This window comes from Ambystoma mexicanum, chromosome 1q (assembly GCF_040938575.1).
Source record: "Ambystoma mexicanum isolate Mex_15411 chromosome 1q, UKY_AmexF1_1, whole genome shotgun sequence".
Lineage (NCBI taxonomy): Eukaryota > Metazoa > Chordata > Amphibia > Caudata > Ambystomatidae > Ambystoma > Ambystoma mexicanum.
In genome coordinates this window covers 859,286,836-859,312,736 of record NC_090922.1, presented here as the reverse complement: position 1 = coordinate 859,312,736, position 25,901 = coordinate 859,286,836, and the positions used below count along the sequence as shown (strand labels likewise).

Here is a 25,901-nt window from a genome sequence, read left to right as displayed (position 1 = left end):
GCCACCCATGCAGAATCTTTTAAATATTTATGTTCCATGGTGTGCGTGGAGAGATTACACCTAAAATGTCATATTCATTATTTTCTTCCAAAGGTCTTCCGAGACCTCCTCTCCCAAAACATTTTCCCAATAGGAAGTAAACCTCATGTCCCCTTTGGCCTCATGCATCACCAGAACTTTATACATTTGTGAGATGATGCCCTTCCTAGTCTGCACTGCCTCCAGGACTTTTTAAAATGGGGGGAGATAATGTTACATGTCTGTCCTGATAAATTCTGCTCTCACCATCACCGTATTGTGGCCAATGCTGGATTTGACTTTTATGGACTTCATTAATTCACAGTGTGTCACCCTTTCTTAACTCTCATGCTGGACTTCCTTTGCATCATGTACTCATGGTGGCCCTGAATCATGCTGTTCCCATCTTCATCTTGTATCCTGGCTTGCAACATTGTGTTACTACTGACTTCTGCAATTGTATTCACTCTCCCCTTGCTTCTCCACTCTTTTTACTGCTAACTCTGTTATCTCCTCCTTTCCCTTCTCCCTTTTCCTATTTCATCCCCTGTTGGGCAGAATCCTGTGCAGTTCCCTTAGGGAGCACTACAGAAGATTAAGACTACAGGTATGAGCAATAAATCCCCTTTGGTATCCGTCTGTACCGCAAAGATTTAGTTGGTAGCTGTGGCTAAGCAGTCAGACTTATCTCAAGAGGGAGCTGAGCAGTATTCAGGGTTTACACAATAGGACTACAAATACTAGGGTACAAGAAACACTGACCAAAGCTTTGTATTAAAAAGAATATATATATATATATATATATGTATATATATTTCTGAGGCTTGTGGAATCTGCTTAGATCACATGCTGTGCATAGGCCGACATCTAGTGGAAGCTGCAGAGTATTACAGTTTGTTTTTCGAAACTCGAAAATGGGCGTCGACACAGGCGTGCCAGTAATACTATCCCTAGTGTGACGTCCACTGTACCCAAGATCCCTCACGCGTCTAGGATCCTCAGATTGTTTTTTTCCGCCATACTGGTCGGAAGCATCTTGCGGAGTCCCCTGGCCTTAGCCATACTTTTGCTAATAATTGAAATTTATTAATCTTTATTGACATCCTTCCCCACACCAACGTCGACCCTCGACACTCGACGGCTGGAGAAGACATCGACCGTCGGCTGCTGCACGACGGATCTGGGCCTCGGAAGGCCGCTGGCCTCGGCCCGGGCCTAGTAGGCCGCTGGCCTCGGCCCGGGCCTAGTAGGCCGCTGGCCTCGGCCCTGCAAGTAGGGAGAGTGGGGGGTGGTACATACTCTTCACTCTTGGTATATAGAGATACACTTATATATTTCCTACACTTATCAGCCCGCTGCCTCAAGGTGCGTATGGAGGGTACCCCTTTCCAATTCTGCCCCAAGTGCAACCGCAAATACCCTTGGGTCGACAGGCACGCCACGTGCAACCTCGTGCTTGCCGAGGGACCACCCCGAAGCGAACTGCAGAGCGTGTAGTAGGTTTAAACCTAAGACACTTAAGGACCGTTCGAGAAGCGTTGGGCCCACCACGCCAGGCAGGCGGCCATGGCAGCGGAGGGCGCCTTCAGCGATGGCAGCGACGCCGTACTTTCGGACGGCGAGGGCATTACGGCGTCGAAAGACAGCCGAGCGCAGGTCCCCGACCTCGGAAGGTCGTCCGGCAGGGCGGCTATGGGGAAGACCCCCGGCGACGCAAGTGCTACACACCCTACACACACTAAGCACACTAAGTCCAACCGAACCTCGATGACGTCGACTTCTCGGAAAGAGGCACAGATAGAACGGTCCGACTCGGTGTCCTCTGGGCGCTCTCGATCGAGATCGCCTCATGACGCAAGGCAATCATCCACTCTTGCCAAGAGTGCCTCGCTCCCTAGACTAATGGAAGTTCGATCGTCGGAGGACGAAGACGACTTCCTCCCCCAGGCCGCGCTCCAAGAGACGGAGCCCGCAGTTAACACCAGCGAGGCCCCACGCTCGAAAGACAGATACCTCTCCCGATCCTCGACGCCAGGCGTCGAAAGTCTCCGGGGCCTCCAAGGGACAGGGAAAACATTTTTCCACGCACGGGGACGGGGGGAAACAGCGGAAAGCACATTCTTCCACTCCTGTAAGACCATCCTTCCCCCCTAAGTCTACTGAGAGGTCAACATCCAGCAAGGGTACCCTTGATAAGTCCCCTAAATTGCCTACTAAAGTCATCCCCTGTTCCAAAGAATGGTCCAGCGAAGACATAGACAGGGTCATGTCAAGGATGTCTTCCTTGGCTGATTTTTACGACAAGAATCCAGAGCATTTCCTCTCGTATGACCCTCAGGGGGCAACACCCTCAGGTTCCACTGATCCCATCCCCCTAAGTAAAAGGGCCCGGTTCGAAAGACCTGAACCCTTCGAGGTACAGCCTTACTCTACTCCATACTCTACTCCACACCCCAGGTACCAAGGGGAGCCTTTCCCTGAGGGGGACCAGGAGTTTGGAATTATGGAGGAACAAACCGGGACGGACTACTATGCGGATGATGAGGACCAGGAGGAGGGAGAAGATGAGCAGGAAATTTACAGAGTAGATTCCCCGGTAGAGAACGAAGCCCCAGTTACCGACTCGCCAGTCGATAACCAGCCCCTCCTTAATGAGGTTCTCGCTCGCGCGGCAGAACATTTTCACATCGACACCCACGGTGTACAGGAGGAAAGGGACTTCGCAGAAGAGTTGGTGGGAGAGAGGAGGCCGGTCGCTCAGACCATCCCTATCCTTAAATCCATCCAACGAAGAATAGATCCGTCCCTGGTGAACCCAAACCTCACCAGAGCAGTCAACCCCAGGGTCGAAAAACTTTTCCGGGCAGCCCAGTCTGACCCTCTCTATATAAGAGGACATCTTAAACCAGACTCCCTAGTTGTTACCAACACTCGGAAGAGGTCTGGAACACCCTTATCTTCGTCAGAAGCTCCTCCCGACAAGGAGAGCAAGAAACTTTACGGCTTTGGCAGGAAGGTAGCCTCAACGTCCGCCTACCAAGCAAGGATTGCTAACTCCACCACCCTGTTGGCCAGCTACAACTGCCATCAATGGGAAGAGGTCGCGGCACTCATAGCCTCTGCTCCTGAACCGTTAAAGGGCCAATTGGCTCGGATCTCGGCAGAAGGGAGAGCCGTGTCTGGTTGCATATTGAAAGCAACTTTCGACGCCGCGGACAACGCAGGAAGATTGATAGCAGAAGGTACTGTTATCAAGAGACATGCGTGGTTACGGCAGTCGGGGTTCAAAACAGAAACTCAGGCTTCATTAATAGACAAGCCGGTAAAACCCGATCTATTGTTTGGGAAAGCGGTCGAAGACGCACTGAAAAACGCCAAGGACGAATACGAAACACTTAAATCCCTTGGCCAACTAACCAACAAACCCCCTAAGGGGGAACAGTAATTTTCGTCGCCCACGCGGCCAAAATTCACAAAGAGGCAACTATGCCCAGGGACAGGGTACACAGTGGAACAACAGCCAGCAGTCTACCAAAGTTACGGCAGGGGTAACAAAAGAGGTCGTGGGAGAGGCAGAGGCAGCCCCAACAAGGGAGGTGGCACGCCTCCACCAAAGCAGTGACGCTCAGTTCAGGGTCCCTTCTCACGCAACCCCAGTAGGGGGACGCATTTCCAACTTCACCCAGGCTTGGGAAGGGATCACCTCAGACAGATGGGTGCTGTCAACAGTGTCCACAGGATATTGTATAGAATTACTGCAGCGTCCCCGGAACCATCCTCCACGACAAAAAGTACACTCCTTAGAACATCAGAAAATCCTTCTCGAGGAGATCGCCATTCTGCTAGAAAAGGACGCGATAGAACTCGTCCCAGGACACCAGGTAAACAAGGGTATCTATTCAACTTACTTCCTTGTGCCAAAGAAAGATTTGACAATGCGCCCAGTATTAGACCTACGGCCTGCCAACAAGTATGTCAAGCCCCAAAAATTCCGTATGACCACGCTACAAGAGGTACAAGAGGTAATCCCCCTCCTAAAAAAAGGGGGATTACATGGCAACCTTGGATATGAAAAATGCTTATTTTCATATTTCCATGCTCCCGGCGCACAGAAAGTACTTGCGTTTCAAGGTGGACAGTCGCCACTACCAATTCAAGGTACTGCCCTTCGGGATAGCTTCAGCACCAAGGGTATTTACCAAGGTACTGGCGGTGGCAGGGGCACACCTACGCAGGGAGGCAATCCCAGTGTACCCTTATCTGGACGACTGGCTCATAACGGGGGAAACCCCAGGAATTTGCAGGACAAACATTCAAAGGACTATCGACCTCCTCCACGAATTAGGCTTCTCAATCAACGAGAAGAAGTCAAGCCTGGTGCCAAGCACCTCAAAACCGTTCCTAGGAGCAATTCTAGATTCTCAGGAAGGGTTGACCTTCCCTTCGGAAGAGAGAATTTGGAATATACTACTGCAAATTCCACATTATCAGTCCGGTCAACAAATAACGGTACGCAAAGCAATGCGGTTACTGGGCATGATGGCGTCATGCAGTTACCTGGTCCCCCACGCGCGACTGCGCATGCGTCCCATGCAGGAATGGTTGGCGAAACAGTGGTCTCAGCCAAGTGGTCAGTGGGACGATCTAGTGGTCGTTTCGCCAACACTTGTACAGAGCCTACACTGGTGGACAAGAGAGAATCTCGCAAGGGGAAAAACCCTTTTACGATCCCGAAATACAGGCAGTGGTGACTACAGATGCATGCCTGACTGGGTGGGGAGCTCACCATCTCCACCACACAGCTCAGGGTCTCTGGTCTCACTCAGTAGCCAAGAACCACATCAACCTCCTAGAGCTTCTGGCAGTATTCCGAGCGCTTCGGGCGTTCGAGCCCCATCTACTAAACCTGTCGGTGCAGATCCGGACGGACAGCACGACAGCCATGTTCTATCTGAACAAGCAAGGAGGGACTCGTTCGCCAAATCTGTCCAAGCTTGCCCAGAAAATCTGGATATGGGCACTCAGACGGAACATCTTCCTGTCATCGCAACATGTTCCAGGGGAGCTCAATTCCCTAGCGGATGCTCTAAGCAGAGACTCCCTCCCAGAAGAACACGAATGGGTCCTTCACAGAGAGATCGTAGAAGATCTCTTCTCTCAGTGGGGTTTCCCCACTATAGACTTATTCGCCACAAGCGAAAACAAACAATGCCCAGGATTTGCATCCAGGTTCCCCCAGCCAGACTCCCAAGGGAACGCCCTGTGGATGAACTGGTCAGGGATGTTTGCGTACACTTTTCCACCAACTCCTCTCATCAGGAAGGTGGTGTACAAGATGAACAAGGAATCGATGACGCTCATCCTAGTTGCTCCCAGGTGGGCGAGACAACCATGGTTTCCACACCTACGCAGGATGGCGGTGTGCGAGCCCATCAAACTTCCAGCCTGGTACAACCTACTGTCCCAGCAACAAGGTCAAACAGTGCACCAGCAACCCAACTCAATGAACCTGGCAGCATGGCTCCTGAGGTCATAGAGTTTGGACATCTCAAATTACCACAGAGGTGTATGGACATCCTAAAAGAATCCAGGAAACCAAACACAAGGCACTGTTACTTTGACAAGTGGAAGAGATTCGTTATTTGGTGCCAGAATAAACAAATCAACCCTGTTGATTGCACTCCTTCCAACGTCGTGACATACATGCTCCACCTGCTGGATGCAGGATTGGTTTTTAACTCTCTGAAAGTACACCTGGCAGCCCTCTCGGCTTACACCACATCCCATAACAAAGTGTCATGGTGGAAAGTACCAGTAGTTAAAGCCTTCATGGAAGGAGTAAAGAGACTTCACCCTCCTATTTCAAACCCACCGCCAGGATGGGACCTTAATGTGGTGCTAGCTAAGCTCATGGGCCCCCCTTTCGAACCCATGCATAAAAGTAGTCTCAAACACCTGACTTATAAAACGGCCTTCTTAGTAGCCATTACCTCCATAAGAAGGGTCAGTGAAATTCAGGCTCTGTCAGTGCAGGATCCTTTCTTTACTGTCCACAAAGACAAACTGGTTTTACGCACACACCCTAGGTTCTCACCTAAATTTATATCAAAGTTCCATGTAAACCAGTCCATCGAGCTTCCGGCTTTCTTCCAGAACCCGCAAAGCTCGGCTGAGGTGAAACTACACACCCTAGATGTGCGTAGGGCGGTCCTCTACTATGTAAATAAAACCAGACCGCTAAGGAAAACAGATCAACTGTTTGTCTCCGTAGCTACAGGCAGAGAGGGAGATCGCGTCTCTAAAGGCGCTATCTCGAAGTGGATTATCAACTGTATACAGCTGTGTTACTCTCTTTCTGAACAAACTCTGCCTTTTACGCCAAGGGCCCACTCTACTAGAGGCATTGGGGCCACTCTGGCTTTCATTGCAAATGTTCCCCTCGACACCATTTGCAAAGCAGCTACTTGGAGCTCTATTCACACTTTTACTCAGCATTACTGCATTGACACTCATTCCAAGACAGATACACAAGTGGGACAAGCGGTTCTAAGACACCTGTTTGCTCATGACCCTTCTCACATCCCACCTCCTTCTTCTGGTACTGCTCGCTAATCTATGCACAGCATGTGATCTAAGCAGATTCCAAAAGCCTCAGAAGGGATACATTACTCACCGTAATCGTATTTCTGATGCTTGTATCTGCTTAGATTCACATGCGACCCACCCTTCCTCCCCTCCGAGAGAAGGCGCATGATTGCTTGTAGTCTTACCTTTCTGTCTATCTGCTTGGATTATCTGTACTCGCACTACTCCTCATGCTTCCTCATGTCAGGGAAAAAAAAAAATACAATCTGAGGATCCTAGACGCGTGAGGGATCTTGGGTACAGTGGACGTCACACTAGGGATAGTATTACTGGCACGCCTGTGTCGACGCCCATTTTCGAGTTTCGAAAAACAAACTGTAATACTCCGCAGCTTCCACTAGATGTCGGCCTATGCACAGCATGTGAATCTAAGCAGATACAAGCATCAGAAATACGATTACGGTGAGTAATGTATCCCATATGTGTATGTGTATATATATATATATATATATTTTATTACACACTTAGTTCAGCACATTAATCACAGTTATAAAAGCAAGTTAAAATCAGTCAAACGTATACACAACTCCCTAGTTAAATTGTAGACAAGTTTGAGCAAGAGTGAAAACTGAGCAAAACGGCACAGTGAAAACCAAACACAAATGGCACTCAAACAATTTCTCACAAGGGAGGGAAAACACAAGTTATACAGAAATATCTTCTTACACACCCTAGCAACACTTCCCCTACGTTTGTGAACAAGTTTAGTCAAGGCAGTACTTTAGCATGTATAATATTTAAATGAAAACCGAGTAAAATGTCACTTCACAAGTTTTAAAAGTGGGAAGAAGAAGGGGGTTATAAGAATTAGGTGCATCAACACAGTTCTAGTTGAGAAGCAATCTAGAGAAGGCAGTTCTAACAAAATCAGCCAGAGTCAATAGGCCTGTGCCAGAGTCAATGGTACAGGGCAAAGACCCCAGGAGTAAAAATGTGCTTGTAGCTGCAGGTAAGTCTTTGTTAAACGATTCGAAAAGGTGGATGCAGAAGGTGAAAGACAATGTTAGACGATAGGGGCGGCCAACCCAACAGGTAGGTAAAGGATTTAAAACACCTTTAGGGCTACCAACGAAAAAAGGGCGGCCTGGCGGAACAAAGTACCTTAAAATGAAGAAGAGGCTCCTGCGGTGGCGGTTGTTCCTGGCAGTTCCTGCAGTTCGGGAGATCCAGCAGAGGAAGAGAGGCTCTCGTCGTGAAGGAAGGTTTGAGTTACTGCACTGGGATGAAACCAGCCGCGGTGCTGCCCAACGAATAAAAGGTACGCTCCTTTAAATCGCAGTCCGGGTGGACGGGTGCCTGGCTATCCGGTCTCCCAGTACAGGGTACTGGCGATTCGACAAAGGCAGGTCCAGGAAGGCGATTGGCAAACTGGTTGGCCCCACCAGCTCAAGGGAAGAAGGCTCTTGCAGATGAAGATCTTCTCTCGTCGTGTGGAGAAAAGTGGTGAGACGCTGCAGCAGGGCTTCACCGGTGGTTCAGTTGTTGCAGATCTCTTTGGCTTCTCTCCTCTTCGGCTTCTTAGTTACAGTGGCAACGTTTTGCTCTTACAGTCCTCAGGACCCTGCTTTCATGCAAAAAGATCCCCATTCATACAGCATAGCTGTCACTCACACAGTGGAGTGGTCATCCTGGCGGGAGACCCTCCAGCCTATCAGGGCAGAGTGCGGCATGGGTTGCCGAGGCCACCCTGTCCAGGGGTCCTACTCCCCCTCCTACACAATGGATCCACCCCAGACTATGTGGCGCTGAAAGGAGGATTTCTTGGCAGAAGCCTGCCAAAAGGACAAACAAAGGATCCCCAACCTGGATTAGGATTTTAGAGAAAGACACGAGAAAGAATTTATATAAAAGTTCTGGCAAATAAAACCTACCGGAGTAAAGTTAATGTAAAAATAAACCAGCAGTATGTTAGAGGCTGTCGGTAAATGTGGTAGCCTCGAACAATGGGAAAATCCCATAGGAAAATATTTGCAGTTGAATATTTTTGGTAGTAACCACTGCCACCAGCCAGACACTTTTGAGAGAGGGACTGTACACTACCCTCTCGAAAATGAACATAAGGGAAAATCTATTAACCCTTGCCAGTACCTCCCTAGTAAGATGGGTTGTACTGGTCTTGTTCATAAAGATTGACTAGTAAAGTCAATGGAAACTTTACATGCCCTGGGAGACAGTAGTCAGTCCCAGGGTATGGAGTCTGTTTGGGGGGTCGCTACGACACCCCTGTGTCACTGCACGGAATGAGCTGTGTAACAAATGCGGATAAAGATGGTTCCTTTGGGGGTGAGGTAGACATTAAACACAGAAAATAGCCTAGAACACACATAGCAAATATGCCTAAGAGTGGGGAAAAAGAGTCGCACTCTTAGCAGGAGAAAAAAACAAACCCTTCAAATCCAGTGAAGCTGCTGGGGGACTCTAAAGGTAAGGGAAATTGCCATAGAATGAGAATTCTCCCTAACATCCCCTTACTTTCTTCTATGCACTTACTCTATCAGAATTGTCCCTGGACCTAGTATGATGGTAACCTTGTCTGTCTCATCTCCTCCTCCCATTTCTGTTCCCCCCCACACCTCCTACAGCACTATCTGAAATGTCATCAGGTCTTGTATGATAGTCGCTTGTTTTGTTCCTCCTCGACCTTTCTGCACCACTCTCCCTCACCTCTTGTTTTTCTCCGGCTCTACCAGAAATGTCGTCAGGCCTAGTACTGTAGTTGCTTATCTGTATCCATTTCCTTCCCACTCTCCCCCTCCCTTCCTTGTCTATGTCTTTGCTCTTGCACTATCTGAAATGTCGTCAGGCCGAGTACTATAGTTAATTTCACATCCTTACTGTTCATGGCCTGTAAGAATGTCATTGTATTTTCCCTTGTTCCCTCCTTTGCCTTGAAGCGCTTTGAAACACATTGTGTATAGGCGCTATATAAATAAACTGTCATATCAAACTATCATAACTATCTTTCCACTTTGGAGTTCGAAGGCTGCCCTTCCACCTCAAGTTCTCAAGGATACCTAATCCCTCCTTCCCCAACATCTCGCTGACCTTCTAAAAGTCTTTAACCTTTTCTCCCCGTAGGAGGTGGTCACATCTTTCAAGACCTGCGTCTGACCATTTTTGTGCTCCCGTCAATCCTCTACTGCCTAGTGATGTACGAGGACCCCATTTCAAAGTGAGCAAAAAGGACAACTTCTTTTTGTTAGCCCTAGTATTGTCCACAGCTTCCACAGAATGCCTAATGTAGGGTGATTGCGGATCTCCTTGGCTGAGGCCCACGAATAGTCCTGCACCTTTCTAGCATTGTGACACAATCTTATAAAAATGTCCAGTACTTCCTCTGGTTGCCAGACATATGTTCGAGCATAACTGTGAGCTGGGCTGCTTTGTAATACAAAGTCGGATTCGGGAAGCCGAATCCCCCCCCTCATCCGTCTTTGGGAGGGTCATAATCTCCGGAGCCATCTGCGCCCTCTTCACCATGCCATACGAAGGAGAAGCACATATTCTCCATCTCCTTCAGAAACCCTTTCGGCAACTCTATGGGCAACATCTGGAACCGAAATAACAAGCGCGACAGCACGTTTATCTTTATAATCGTCATCCTGCTGGCAAGTGAGAATGTCTGCGCCAACCACCTTTCAGGTCTCCCCTAATTGCTGCCACCAATGGAGTATAATTCTCCTTAAACAATCTGACGAGAGTTCCAGGTATTACAATCCCTAGGCATTTTATCTTGTCCGCTACCAATCGGATAACGCAACACTCCTCTCCCTTGTGCCTCTCTTGCAGGGCCGCCCATACTGGCATTAAGAAGGACTTAGAAAGGTTAATTCTTAACCCCTCTAGCTCTCCATATGTGTCATGGGTATCAGGCAGGTAGTTGGGGCAAGCTGGGTGGAGGCTTGGCAGGCCTGGCATAGGCACACAACCCATAACAAATCCCTCCTTTCATTCCTTCCTAGTATTTGTAGTAACTTCCTGGTTACCACTTCCTGTTGCCATAAAGGAAGTGCATGATAACTCCTGAGCTCCCTAGTGTTTGGGTGTGGCTGGCTATATAGGCAACACCCATGATTCTTCCAGTGCTTTGTGTTGCTTACTGTGAGCTGTATCAGCAACACACTTGCCGTGCTCTGGATCAGCCAGCATCTGCTTACCTGCTCCGGATCATCCTGTTTCTGCTTACCTGCTCCGGATCATCCTGTTTCTGCTTACCTGCTCTGGATCGTCCTACTTCTGCTTACCCGCTCCGGATCATTCAGCTTCAGCTTACCTGGTTCTTACTCCACGCCGCAGCCATCTCCAGTCAAGAGGGGACTTCTACACCGGCACCTGTAAGAACAAAGAAGAACAGCGTTAACACGCGCACCTCAGTAACGCTGCGCATACTTACCGAATCTTCCCGCGACGCTGTATTCCAGGTTCGTTGCACGAGCGCACAAACCCCTGTAAGAAAGAAGAGACATTATTTATTGCGCTCGCTCCAATAACGCGGACACTTATTTCCCTGCGCTCTCTCTCTACGCAGTGCATACTTACCAAAAGCCTCCGTGTAAACTTACCTAACCACCAAGTCTCCAGTAGCGCTGAACCCGGACTCGAGGCGCTAATACCAGATCATTTCTCATGCAAGGGAAAGGGAGAGACATTACCAGGCGCGCTCAAATTGAAGGTGCTGTGCAAACCTACCAGCAGCTAGCTTCTACACGCAGCGCTACTCACCCACAAAAATACTGGCAAACAAAGACAATACAGATAATTTTGGACACTTAACATTCTCCGTGCAACGTTCACTTGTGGGAAGGACTTTCTAGCCAGTGAAGGAACTGGCGCCTTGAACTCTCGGCCTCGCTGTGAAGGCATAAAACAGCATTTGGCATCTGAACTCAAGATCAAGGTAAGCCCATAGGGGGACATCACAGCACACAGTAAAGAGAAGAGAAGGGAAGGGCCCAGGGGAATCGGGTGAATTCAGGTCTGAGTGTACACCTTGTATTTGACAGGTATTCCTCCGGGTGAAAAAGGGGAAGTGAAGACTCTGGGTCAAGGGAGGCTCGTCCATCGCTCCTGCAGAGACACAGGTGAGTGTGACAATATACTCCTAACACCTGCATAAGCTCCCCAAGACACTCCCCTGGGTCAGTGAGATAACACAGAACCTTGTCTGCAAATAGGGAGACCTTGAACTCCACACCATCATAACTCAGCCGACTCACCCTCTTGTCCATTCTAATGGCCACTGCCAGCGGCTCTATTACCGGGTGAATAGCGTAACATAAATTCCCTTGCTTACACTCCATTGACTGCCACTTTCACTCTAGGGCTACTATACATGGCTCTCACCCAGGCTTTAAAGTTGTGTCCAAAACCAAACCTCTGCAAGACTTCATTGAGAGACTCCCACTCCACCCTATCAAAGGTCTTCAAGTCTAGCAAAACCAGGTAGGCTCCCTTTTTAGATGTACGGTCAATGAAGTTTTGGGTCTTCCTAATATTATCTGCCCGTTGCCTTCCTCTGATAAACCCCACTTGGTGCCCGTGGATGAGTGCTGGGAGGCACTTGTCCAACCCATTTGCCAAAACCTTCACTGGCACCAACACATGTATATGGAGCAGCGATATTGGCCGATAGGATGCACATTTCCTTAGGTCCTTTCCCTCGTTGGGGATAACTGATATGAGAGCCTTGAGCATCACCCTTATACACCGGGTCATTTGCAAGGTCAGGAAGACGGGACAACTATGTCTCATTCTGATAGCCCCAGAGTGTCCAGCCAGACCATGGTTCTCAGAACGATTACGACTGTCCAATCAACCACAAGTTCCCCTCACAGTGGGGCCAGATCCACTACTATCGCAATTAGGGGGGTCGGGGGGTTATAGTCAACCACTTCCCGGAGACGTTGACCCTAGCAGCCTAGTTCCTGAGCACATAACCCTTCAGTGCCTCCATTTGTCACAAGATAATTTGGACATCATCCAAGGGGCAAGAGGTGCATCCACTAGGAACAGCAGCAAATGGACCAGGTTCTGCCATTGGGCCAATGACAAGGGCATATACCCCTTAGAGTGCACTGTTGACCATGTGTTGTCCTTCTCTGCACATCTAGCAAACTCCAGGGTGCCAAGTGGGCACGTGCCGCAACTACCTCGCAGCCAAAGGTGCATATAGGAACTCTGGCGCGGCATCTTGCAGGACTAACCAGATTGTACCCACCTGTTAAACGTCCTCACCCGGTCTGGGATCTCAATGTGGTTTTGGCAGTCTTAACACATAGACCCTTTGAGCCCATGACTTTGGTGTACATCGGATTGGTTACTATTAAGACTGTGCTCTTGGTGGGCCTTACCTTATCTTGCAGGATTAGTGAAATTCAGGCACTCGCGACTTCTGAACCATATACCATTTTCCATCAGTACAAATTTGTGCTACGGACACACCCCTCTTGTCTACCAAAGTTAGTGTCTTCGTTTCACCTCAATGAAGAAATGGTCCTTCCGACTTTCTTCCCAAATCCGCAGGATGAAGCATAAAAGGTCCTGCACTGTCTCGATGTCAGGAGAGCATTCAAATTTTACCTTGACAGGACTAAATGCTTCCACAGATCGGATGCCTTATTTATAACTTTCATAGGATCAAAACCAGGTAGTCCAGCCTCAATAGCAAGGTAGATTGTTCTGGCCATCAAGGAAGCTTGCAAGTGGAAGCACATGAAATTGCCAGCAAACATGCACGCTCATACGGTCAGAGCCAAAGCTCCTGCAGTTGCATTCCAAAGTCACTTACCATGGCAAACTATCATTAAGGCGGCCACATGGGCCTCCCCATCGGCCTACTGCAAGCACTATTGTTTAGATCCCATTGCCAGATCAGATTCTGCATTTTGCCGCAGTCCTTAAAACCCTGTTTTCATAGGAGTTGCCGTTCAGTTCCGGCAACACCCCCCTCCCCACCCCCCCAACACCCTCCCGCCGCTTCAATCAGTGGTAATACCCCATACAGTATGGATGGGACGTAGGAGTAATTTTAAATTACTCACCGTAGTGACTAACGTACTTCTAGTCCATAGTCCCCATTCCTCCATACATCCCACCATCTGCCCCCGTTCAAAAAAAAAAAAAGAAACGAGCATTATTAGGCAAACTTAATGTGGCCGATGCGTCAGAGGGGACTGGGGTGTGGTGGCAGTGGGCAGAGTCAAGGGAGCCCTGCTACCGGGACCACGCCCCTGCATGCAACAAAATTTAAACGGGAAGACGTTTTTCTGGTGAAAATGGTTCAGTTCCCGTCCCTAGCGAGGGACGCCCATACAGTATGGAGGAAAGGGGATTATGGACTAGGAGTATGTTAGTTGCTACGGTGAGTAACTTATAATTTTCTCCTCCCCCCTATCGACATGCGTTTCCTGTAGTAGAAATATGTCCAAGTGCAAATCCTTAAATTCCCTCATAACAAGCAACCTTTTGTATGGAGAGTTGATGCCTCTAACGTTCAGCGTCCCCACTTTCGGGGCATTCCCCTCCATCACCTTAGTGTCAAGCACCAGTAGCCCTCTCCCACCCTCCCCATTCCCTCTGCCCACCTGTTCTCCCTGAAGGACAGCTCACTCTTAGGCCCCACTGCCCTGAGTATGATACATTGAAAATTCAAGGAAAGAGAAAGACAGAGCAAAACTATCCCCAACCACCCCCTATCCAACTCCCCAACAACTTCCCCCTTCCATCACTGGAGGGACAACAGCACCCCCCTTAAAAACTCCGGAGGTGTTAGACCATCGGGCCAAGTCACTTTCTCCAGAATGGTCAAACCACCCTACTCTCCCCGGGAACAAACCCCTTCCCCCCCCAAACCAACCCAGTCAACTGCTACTCCACTCATGTCTGTCCAAACACCCGTCACATGTTTGACTTCTTTTGTGAGGGCGTGTTGAGACGTTGAAATGTTCTCCCTCCCTGGATTCTCCAACTTTCAGACGTACCCTTCCCTCTAACCGCCTCCCTTATCCCTACCTCCCAGAGTGCAGGCGAGTCCTTGTGCCCCCCCCCACCATTTCCTTTATGACACTAAAATATCCTCCTCCTCCTCCTTCCTTCTGGCCAGGGTGGAATCCTGGTATATAGCCATCCTGAGTCCCCATAGTCCTAGGAGCCCAGCCTTCTAGCCTTCTCAATGATCCTGGATTAGTCCCTGTAATAATGGAAGCGCACCACAACCAAGCAGCCCCTGTGCCCCCCCCTTCCTCCTGTCCGATGCACTCTGTCAATCTCAATGCTCGGGCCTTCCTTGTCTCTGAGGACCAGTTTTAGGTGTCATCACTTATTCCCCCTCCTCCTTTAGGCCGAAGAACCTCAGGTTGTTAGGACGCTCCCTGTTCACCATATCGTCCATTTATAGGTTTAACTCCTCCTCATACCGTTCCAACTCAGAGACTCGAACTTCCATCTACGTCCCCAGCGTGTTCATCGATGCCTGGCAGGCCTCCACTACCACCAACCTATCTTCCATTGTGTCCACCTTGTTGGAGAGGTCTGCCACCTTGGCCCCAATGTCTGTCCGCATACCCCTAATCTCTTCCAGGATAGCCAGAATGTCCATCTTTATTGTGCCAGTTTCCGCATTCATTGCTGAGGCTGCTGGGTCCCCCTTTGCCATCGCCATCTGCTTGCTGTCCTGGTATTGAAATTTGGCCAGCAAATCTCCGAAGTTCATCCAGCTCTGCACGGGGGTTCCCTACACCCCAGTACCACGACCCTCATGAAAGGGGCGTCCCTTGCTCGCTCTTCTGCCTGTACAGAGACCACAACCTGGTGCAGGCTCCCTACTCTCCACATGAAGGGATTCAAGCACTTCATTCATCTCCTAACAAACATCCGCTCCAGGTATTCTCTGCGAGGGCGTCTCCAGACCTCCTTGGGGAACTCTGAGGTCCAGCCCAGTGCCAACACACGGAAGCACCACTGTGTACTCCCACTGCCTAAAGTAGGCACCACCCACGCCTCTTGTGGTCGTGCGTGGTAGGGGAATGGAGGTAGACTCTCCTCCTCTCAGGGCTGCAGCCTGCACCTCACCAGCACCACAGTGCACCCTGGCTGCCATCCATACCTTCCAACATGACGCCGTTTCCACGCCTGCACACCACCAATCCCACGGGTTAGGCTGTTATGCCGCCTGCGCCTTATCACTTGTTCTCACCACTGGGCCCGTAGAAGTCTTCCAAGACCTCGGGTATCAGTACTCCTCCATGGACCTCTGGGGAATCTGGGATAGGGGGGGGCAGCTCTAGCCCTTCTCTACCCCTGCACCAGCAACGTCCCCACATGATCCCAAAGTGGCTCTATGGCTCTCGATCCTCCTGTGTGCCTCCAAAGTCTGGGCTGCCTTGCTGCTGCTCCCTGCGTTCACCAGGACCCGGCCGCCCTGCTGCCTACAGCCTTCTCCCCACGTCACCTCAACACCTGGGAGGAGTTCCTTGCAATTGGTGGCCGGCAACCCCCTTCCTGGCTCACAGTGATCTCACCTCCGATGAACCCTCTGAGCTCCAAACGGATCGGGCGGGGGTGCCACCAATTGATAATAGAGGGTGGTTAAATGCTTGACGGAGTCACGTCCTTACAACCGGAGGGTTGTCCGTAGGCAGGAGAGAGATAAGGGCAGAAAGCCTTCTTTTTTGTTTAAGGGGAGCCTGGTACTGAAAGGCAAAGTACACCAAGAAGCAAAAAGGAGCAACCAGGCTACCCCTCCCTTAGGCGTGGAGAAAGTGGGAAGGCCTATTCTACAAACTAGTAATTTATTAAAACTAGTTATACAGAATCACACTCTGAATTAAACATCTAAAACAAAATTTAATAGAAGAAACATGTTAAAAACATTGATCAAAGAAACAATTGGACATGGGTCTTAACATTGGCAGAAAGATTATTATATCAAAAGAATTGGTTGATGTGCAGTATTTAATATGCAACACACTGTCGACACAGATTTGGTGTTTCTGGCTTGAAGGACTGGTTATGATGTTTGTCAGTCAATTGGATTTATTGTGAACACTAGTGTCATCTTGCTCAGAACGTGATTTTCGAAGGCTTCAAGCTTTCTTCAGGACAGCAGAACAGTATAACTAGGAATGCAAATGTTAATCTAAAAATAATGAAAAGGATAGAATTAAGAGTGTGATTGTGTTCATTCTCTAATTGAATGTGGACAGAGAAAAGGTCTAAGCCTCACCTTTAAGGAATGACATCTAGGGAGACAGTGGTGGAAACAGGAACTGGTTTATATTCAGGTTGTTCCAAACTATAGTGCAATCAAGCTACCTAGCCGCATTTCTACACACCCTTTCGAATGGATTGTGTCCTCCCACGTATTCCTCATCTTATGATAATTCGTTATCTACAGCTTCCCTGCTTCGGAAAAAATGTTTCTCGGCAGAGGGCGATGTGCTCGAGGTTGTGGCGTTGATTGTCCCTCGACGGTCTCCGTACCGTGTCGACGTCACTGATGGTATAAGTAGCTCGAGCCGCGCCCGTTGCTCCAGTTCCGTTTTTCCGATCGCTTTGCTATCGTGAACGGCGCACTCCGAGATTTTCTTTGTGAAAATGTCATCTTCTTCGACTCCTGCGACACCAAAGACTGGGTTCAAGAAGTGTATCGATTGTGGATCGAAAATGTCGATCACGGATCCTCACCGAGTTTGTCTCTGGTGTCTCGGTTCTAGTCACCGAACCGACTGTGGCTCCTGCCAGTCCATGACCGAGAAGGCCCTTCGTGAGAGGAGAGGTAAACTGTCGGTGGGGAGGGAAGCCTCTAAGAAGGCTGAGTCCAAAAAGCATAAGAAAGCGACCGATTCGAAAGAATCTGATCGACAAAGGCACTCCCAAGAGATCTCGATCTAGGAGTAGATCGAGACACTCTTCTTCCTCGTCAAAAAAACTGAAGAGGAGACATAGATCTCCCTCATCGTCATCATCTTCTGAGTCGACCGAAGAAATTCGATGTCCGACAAAATCGGATTCCCCCAGAAAATGGGAGGAATTCCGTAAAAACATGATGGAGGTTTTCGAGAATGTGGCCCGACCCCCTCGAAAGAACCTCGGAAGAGCCATTCCTCTAAGGTCGCTCCATTGGACGACAAAGAGAAGTCGAGAACTACCTTGGTAAAAGCCAGTAGTATCGAAGATACTCGAGTCGACGCCAAGTCGTCGAAGGCTCCTCGTGAGTCGAAGACTCCTCGAGAGCCGAGCACATCTCTGGTGCCTCATAAAAAGCTCAAGTCATCGAAGGCTTCGACGGCTTCATCGAAGCCATCGGCGTCGACTACTTCAGCATCAAAGCCAAGAGCGTCTTCGACACCTGTATCGAAGTCTTCTTCGAAGTCTTCGAAGTTCCCGTCGACAACCTCGAAGGATATTTCTATTCCTTCGAAGGAAATTGTTGAGGAAGAAAGGAGATTTACTCCGTAGCCCAGAACAGACTTTTTTAAAGCTATGTCCTCAATTTATGAGGAATCTGGTTCGGAGGAAGACAGTCACTCCTTTTGGAGTTATAAATGGCACAAGACAAGTTCCTGAGGAACTCATTGATCAGGAATCTAAAATGAGAGACCTGAGTGATACTCTACACTCTGCTAGTGGAATTGACACCTCCTCAGAGTTATAATTTGCCAAACCTGACCCTGCAGAACATGCAGACTCAGGGTACAGAGGTCTTATGTACAGGGTAGTAGAATACATGGGTTGGGGTAAGACTTCACCCGTGTTTGAACAGGACGACATGACAGATATAATTGTCAAAGGTCCCCAAAAAGTCCCAGTTCTCCCCTTTCATAGGGCTCTTCAGAGAACAGTAGAAAAGAATTGGGAAAATCCTGATAGCATTGCTGCTAAAAATAGTAATTTCCCAAAGAAATACAGATCAGCTGGTACGGATCCTGAATATTTAAACAGGCATCCGACTCCAGCAAGTCTGGTTATTCAGGCTGCATCCACAGCAAAACAAACTGCATATCCCACTATCCCTCCGGATAGAGAGGACAAGAAAGTTGATGCCTGGGCCCGTAAAGTTTTCACTTCAGGTACCATGGCCCTGAAATCGACAAATGTCACCTGTACCCTGGCCAGGTTTACCCATACCCTGTGGGACTGTATTTCGGCGGCGGCTGAGCATATTCCGGAAGGCGAGGAAAGGGAAGGCTTCCTGAATATAGTCAAAGACGGAAAGGAGGCAATGGGTGAATGTCTCCAGCCTGGACTGGATACTGCTGATAGCATCAGCAGATCCATGGCTACAAGCACTGTGTTGCACAGATTTGCGTGGTTGAGGAAGTCGGGGTTTGCACAGGATGTGCAATCCAGACTCCTTAATATGCCCTTTGATGGCTCGAGGCTATTTGGCAGTAAGGCTGACGAAAGCCTAGAAAAACTCGAGACCTCGAAAGCGGCAGCTAAATCTCTTAGTGCCTCCATGCGCCAGCCTCAGAAAACCTATTCAGGATCATCTTCCTGGAGAGGTCGTTCTTTTCTCTACTACTCCTCATTTGGTAGAGGAAGAGGACAGGCTTCTCAAAGAGGCAGAAAAAACTTCCCTCGTGGTGGACGAGGAAGAGGTGCGAAATCAGCCTCAGGAGCGACATCTTTGCCCTCAGCCACTCCTGCAGCCGCCTCCAAATCTCTCTGAGACCTTGCTCCACAAGACACCAGTGGGAGGCAGGATCTCTCAACATCTGAAGGAATGGCGAGGCATTACCTCAGATGTTTGGGCACTGGAAACAGTAGCTCAAGGTTACTGTCTCCCCTTTCTAAAAAGGCCTCAGAATCATCCACCGGGAGCCAACTCTGTAAAAATTCCAGACCCGCTCCTGTTGCAGGAAATTTGAACCCTGCTAGAGAAAGGTGCCATAGAACAGGTACCTGTAGCGGAGAGGAACAGGGGTTGGTACTCCCCATACTTTCTCATCCCAAAAAAGGACGGAGGATTGAGACCCATCATGGACTTAAGAAACTTGAACAAGTTCCTCAGGAAGGACAAGTTCAAGATGGTGACCCTTTTTCAGATCCTTCAGGCTCTACAACTCCAATACTGGTTGGTATCATTGGACCTTCAGGATGCTTACTTTCATGTGCCAATCCATCCAGGGCACAGAAAGTACCTGAGGTTCGCGATTGGCCATTCTCTTTATCAGTTTCGAGTTCTGCCATTCGGGTTGACCTCCGCCCCAAGGGTTTTCACCAAACTGTTGGCGGTTGTGGCAGCAAGTCTCAGGAGAGGAGGTATTCACATATATCCCTACCTGGACGACTGGTTGATCAGAGCAAGTTCTCCAGAACAAGCTCAGGAACATCTTTCGATCACCTGCCACTTCCTCCACAAACTGGTCTTCTCCCTCAATTTCAATAAGTCCCACATGATACCAACCCAGAAACTCCAGTTTATCGGAGCAGTCTTGGACACTTCATCGGGAAAAGCCTCGCCTCCCGAAGTGAGAGCTCTCCACATCCAGCAGATGGTAACGAAGTTTCAGAATGCCCAACATCTACCAGCCTTCGATTTTCTCAGGTTGCTCGGCCTCATGGCATCCTGCATTTTCCTAGTACCAGATGCCAGGTTGAGAATGAGATCCCTTCAATGGGCACTCAGAACTCAGTGGTCCCACTTCTCAGGGAATATGTCGGATCTTCTGCAAGTCCCGAGCGTAGTTGCTCAGGATCTACTATGGTGGGCTTGCAACCACAACATTCTCGAGGGAGAATCCTTTTGGCAACCATGGCCAGAGATAACAGTAGTGACGGACGCCTCACTCACAGGCTGGGGAGCACACACCAACGATCTGACAATCAGCGGTCGTTGGTCTCCATCGGAGTCCAAACTACACATCAACCTATTGGAGCTGAGGGCAATCAGACTAGCGTTGAAGGCCTTTCTGCCCTCTGTACAGGGAAAGAATGTCCTGATAACGACGGACAACACAGTGGCCATGTACTACCTCAACAAGAGTGGAGGAGTAGGGTCGCTACCACTGTGCAGAGAGGCAATGCAGCTCTGGTTCTGGGCAATACGAGAAGGAATCTCTCTATCGGCAATTCACCTAGCCGGAGAGCAAAACACAGCGGCAGACGCTCTGAGCAGGCATCGCACAGTCTCCCACCAGTGGGAGCTAGCTCAGGAAGTCCTTCAAGAGATCTTCGCCCTTTGAGGGACCCCTCAAGTGGATCTGTTCGCCACTGTGATCAATCAGAAGTGCGAGCAGTACTGCTCAAGGGAATTTCCTCAAAGAGGAGCTCTGGGAGACGCATTCGTAGTGGAGTGGAAGTTTCCACTGCTGTACGCGTTTCCCCCAGTCCCCGTGATTCCTCAAGTAAGCAGGAGGTTGAGAAAGTTCAGGAAAACCATGATACTAATTGCCCCGGATTGGGCCAGGAGGACGTGATACCCGGACCTTCTAGACATGTCCATCTGCCCTCCAATATGTCTTCCGCAAAGAGAGGATCTTCTCTCGCAAGAGGAAGGTCGCGTTCTCCATCCAGAGGTCAAGACGCTCAACCTTCACGCATGGTTTCGGAGAGGTTGAGATACAAGGATTGGGATCTTCCGGATGACGTAATGGAGATCTTGCTTTCGGCCAGAAGGCCAGCAACAAAATCTTTATACCGATGTTGCTGGAACAAGTTCAGTAACTGGTGCAAAGATAAGAATGTAGACCCTTTTCAATGTGGCACCCCAATGGTGCTTTCTTTCCTACTGCATCTAGCCAATCTGGGGCTCCAGATAGGGACAATTAAAGGATACCTTGCTGCGCTGTCTATTTTCAAGCACACCTCAGAAGAGGTTTCATAGTTCAAAATTCCATTGATCATTCAATTCTTAAAGGGGCTTACTAATGTATACCTCCCAGTACCTTTTCATGTCCCAACTTGGGACTTAAATCTAGTACTAAAATTCTTGACTTGTGTACCCTTTGAGCCTATACACTCCTGCCCATTGAGGCTCTTAACATTAAAAACGGTACTTCTTGTGGCCTTGTCATCAGCCCGCAGGGTTAGCGAACTTCAGGCTCTCTCATGCAAACTGCCATTTACTACTTTTTATAAGGATAAAGTAGTCCTTAAAGTTAAACCTTCCTTTTTACCAAAGGTAGTTTCAGACTTCCATTTGTCGCAAAAGATAATATTACCAACTTTTTATCCTCCTCCTCATTTGGGAAAGGGAGAGGAGAGATCCCAATAGGGCTCTTACTTTATATATCTCAAGAATGGCTAAATTGAGGCAAGATGACCAACTATTTGTGGGTAATACAGATAATCCTAGTTTATGACCAGTAACAAAACACACCATATCCCGCTGGATCATCTTTGCCATAACTGAATGCTACAGGTTAGCAGGAAAAGACCCACCGGATGGGCTTCGTGCCCATTCTACAAGGGGTATGGCTACTTCTACGGCTCTAAAGAGGGGCGTCCCCGCAACAGATATTTGTTCAGCTGCTACTTGGAAAACAATACACACTTTTGTAAAACATTACTGTTTGGATACTGCCTCCTCTAATGAGGGTTTATTTGCCAAGGCAGTTCTGCATTATGTCCATGAAAACTGAAAACTAATACTCCCACCTCCAAAATTACTACTGCTATGGGAGCCTATCATAAGATGAGGAATACGTGGGAGGACACAATCCATTCGAAGAACAAGTTACTTACCAACTGTAACGTTCTTTCGACTGGATGTTCCTCCCACGTATTCCTCATCGACCCTCCCATCCTACCCCGCAGTACAGTTTACGTTTTCTTACACTTTCCTCTCACGAAGTGTGCATCAGTCATGGAGCACGCCTGGGTGTTCCTCCTATATGTTTTCATCGAAAAAACAGAACTGGAGCAACGGGCGCGGCTCGAGCTACTTATACCATCAGTGACGTCGACACGGTACGGAGACCGTCGAGGGACAATCAACGCCACAACCTCGAGCACAGCGCCCTCTGCCGAGAATTTTTTTTTCCGAAGCTGCAGATAACAAATTATCATAAGATGAGGAATACGTGGGAGGAACATCCAGTCGAAAGAACGTTACAGTTGGTAAGTAACTTGTTCTTCTGTGTGTTTTCAAAATAACTTGACCAGGTAAATACCTCACTCCATTTGTTCACGATTTATCAATAGAGGCCCCCTTTGGCCACATCACTAATGGCGTTTTCCATTACTTTGGGTAGCTTCATTGCACCAGAATTTATAAGAATATGTCAGTTCCTGTTTATAAATAGAAGTGACAGTCTTTCCGATTCCCAGTTAGGCAGGTGACGTGTTCTGGACAGGGAGTTCCTTAGCATCTAAAACACCCATTGCAAAGCGGGAATAGCTCCTATATTTGCTTCATCATGATGTTTAATAACACAGTGACCCTCCAACTTCCTCAGTGTTGAACTTCCCCTTAAACAAACAAATGTAATTGCTAAACACTGTCAGCTGACTAGGTATGTTGGCAAAAGCACAAATCGCAACTTTTTTCTGTATGATGAAGTTCACTACAATAGGTGACTTAAAGAAATGTTATTGTATAGAACCTAAAAAGACATGATATCGAGGAGTGAAGAAATATGGTTTATTGATTTGTACTTTTTGCAAGTGGTACAATAAAACACATTTTGTTTCATTTACAGATATTTGATTTGATGGATGCCAAAGCTCGGGCAGATTGCATCAAAGAAATCGACCTTCTTAAGGTGTGTGATTTTTATTTGTAAAGAAATGCTAAAGCTTCATGTATTGGTTCAAGTAATAAAAACAGACCCGATGTTTTAGAACTTTCTTCAATTTTATTTTCTCCCAAAATTGTTATATTAGTTATTATTTTGAGCGTTTGTATAGTACCAGAAGAGTAACACAGTTCTTCAAATGGAAATACCCCACAGTGTCTTCTCATTTTGCTTAACTAACCATTTACATAAATAACCTCTAGAATTGTAATGCAACCAGGGCACATTGTGAGAGGCAGCAAATGTATCATTCATCACAATTCAAAAAGCCACTTTACACACTTTTATACCCCATTCTGAATCGCACCTCAGGTCCACAGAACACTGAAGATAAACCCATATAACTTCCCCAGGCACATCAAACTAGACCACCATTACCCAGTCTTCTCATGTTATGGGCGCCCTGTTAAGGACATCAGGCATGATCCTTCCTCTCTCTAACGAGCATGGAAACCCCTGAGCTGCAGTTACTTCGGTGAACATGTGCACCTTTTCTTTGTGGGTGTGGGTAGTAGTGCTGGGTGCCAAAAAGCAGATGGCATATTTACAGCCAACCATTCCTGCATTTTTGGTGGTGTCTTTCTCATGTGCTATGTCCCTGAACTGTAGTTGCAGAACAGCAATACCCTGTGGTAGTCATATTGCACCTACCTGTAAAGGCCACATCACGTATTACAAGCCTCCAATGGTCTTTCACCAGCACTGTCATGGTGGTACTCTCACTCCAACCCTCCTTGTTAGCCCTGGAGGTAAGTCTAAACACTTTATTTGTTAATTTGTCAAAATCTTTCACAACCCAGTGAGTAATCTAGGAACTAACTAACCCACTACCTTTTCTAAGTTACATCCTTCTGGGAAAGCAAAGCATACCCAGAGTGGTAGGTTGGCCACCTTTTAATTTGATTTCTTAATACCCCCAACTGAATCTCTGACCTCCATATGGTTCCAAGATCACATTGGTGGAACTCTGTTCCTCTCTTCACCCTATGGATGTTCTCTAATTCTGCTCAAATTGGAGCAGGTCTTGGACTGTGCACTCTTCAGGTTCATTGCCACAAGCATAACCAAGGTACCACGGCCCTCCTTTTTCAATTGCATTTATTTTATCATTTTAGAAAGCGCCATGAAAATAACAATCACTGCTTGCCCTCACCTTTCTTGTTAAACCCTTCTCATTCTTTCACGATTCCTCCTCTTGTTCAGTTTTACATAACTGCTCAGTGCAGGGTTTTGACAAATGCATCTGACTACGTACATGTCAAATACACTCAGTATAAAGTTGTGTTAAAAGCATTTAAATGTAGCATTTCTGTACTTTGGAATATGCATCTTTCTCAGTATTAATTCCTGAATGTCTGTGTGCGCGCTGGATTTAGGAAACCATATAGGGGGCATTTTCGTCTTGGAACTAAACATGCTTATTTGGCTTTACTTTTTTTTATTTTTAAAGGTTTTAATTGTATCTCCATTAAGTAAATCTGTGATGTTTCCCATTGTTTCATGCCATGTACTTAAGGACTAGCTGCCTTAGAGTCCCCTGAAGCCTTGCAATGTCTGTTGGAATCAATTAATTTTGTGGGCTGTGGACTAAGGGCCTGCTCTAAAAGTAGTGTTTTGCTTTCATTCAACTTTTCCTAGGCCACTGGCTTTAGAAAACATTGAGTTTAGCGGTAAAGTTTGTTGAGACCGTTTTCATCCAGTCTTTTACCTCTTTTTGTTTTCTCTCCCCTTTTTGGCAAATGTGGTTGGAAGATGTCAATCAAGAGCAAAATGTTTTATGTATTGCCCGTGTTCCTCTCCAATAGCATCAAGGAATGTCTTGTAGGTTAGTACATTAAATAGGAGGATGTAAAGATAATGAGTATATATGACTATGAACATAACTAGGCTTGCCCAAGGGTTGCTGCTGGTCTTTTGATTCCACAACTTGCGCGTCAGCTCCATCCAAAAATGACTCGATGGGATAGTTAGGGCCAAGTCGGACCAGCCCGAGCAGCATCTGTGTCCCCACTGTCACTGGTAATAGTTTGACAGTGAAATGCTTGTAGCAGAGGGATGTTTTGCAGTTGAGTTAATCTCAGGCAGCCTCAACATCAGAACACCTGTCCAACAGTCCTCCTTTTTTATGATGTTGACAGAAGGAACATGGCTCATTTTCATTTCTGTGTCATTGGTAATATCGGACAGGAAGATGCCATGCCAATAAAGCGGATTCATTACCAAGCCTGCAGCTTCCAGTGGGACCTCTCTTGCTTTTGTCACTGCTTGGGGTCAAACCGTAAATTACCTCAGGCTGGGAGTGTGGCCATGCAGGACACTGTGCTGAGAGTACAGCAAGCTCCTGACCAGCCATCAATTATAAAATTATAATATTTTCTAAATTAGATAATTTGGCAAAAGTGTGACTTGTATATCCTGTAGAGGGACCTTGAGAGGCTCAGGTGGCTGTAGCCCAACGTGGTGCTTGCCAGAGTCATCCCAGAGTGGTATATTGTACCT

General features: G+C 47.9%; 1 protein-coding gene across 1 annotated transcript in view; it reads left to right on the top strand.

Annotated features, from left to right (window-relative positions):
- The window catches only part of NEK7 (NIMA related kinase 7), a 1,199,876-nt gene that overhangs the window by 417,033 nt on the left and 756,942 nt on the right, over positions 1-25,901 (top strand). Inside the window, exon 4 of the mRNA XM_069641506.1 lies at positions 23,307-23,369. Coding sequence (XP_069497607.1) covers positions 23,307-23,369 — 63 coding nt within the window. The remainder of the gene's footprint in view (positions 1-23,306; positions 23,370-25,901) is intronic.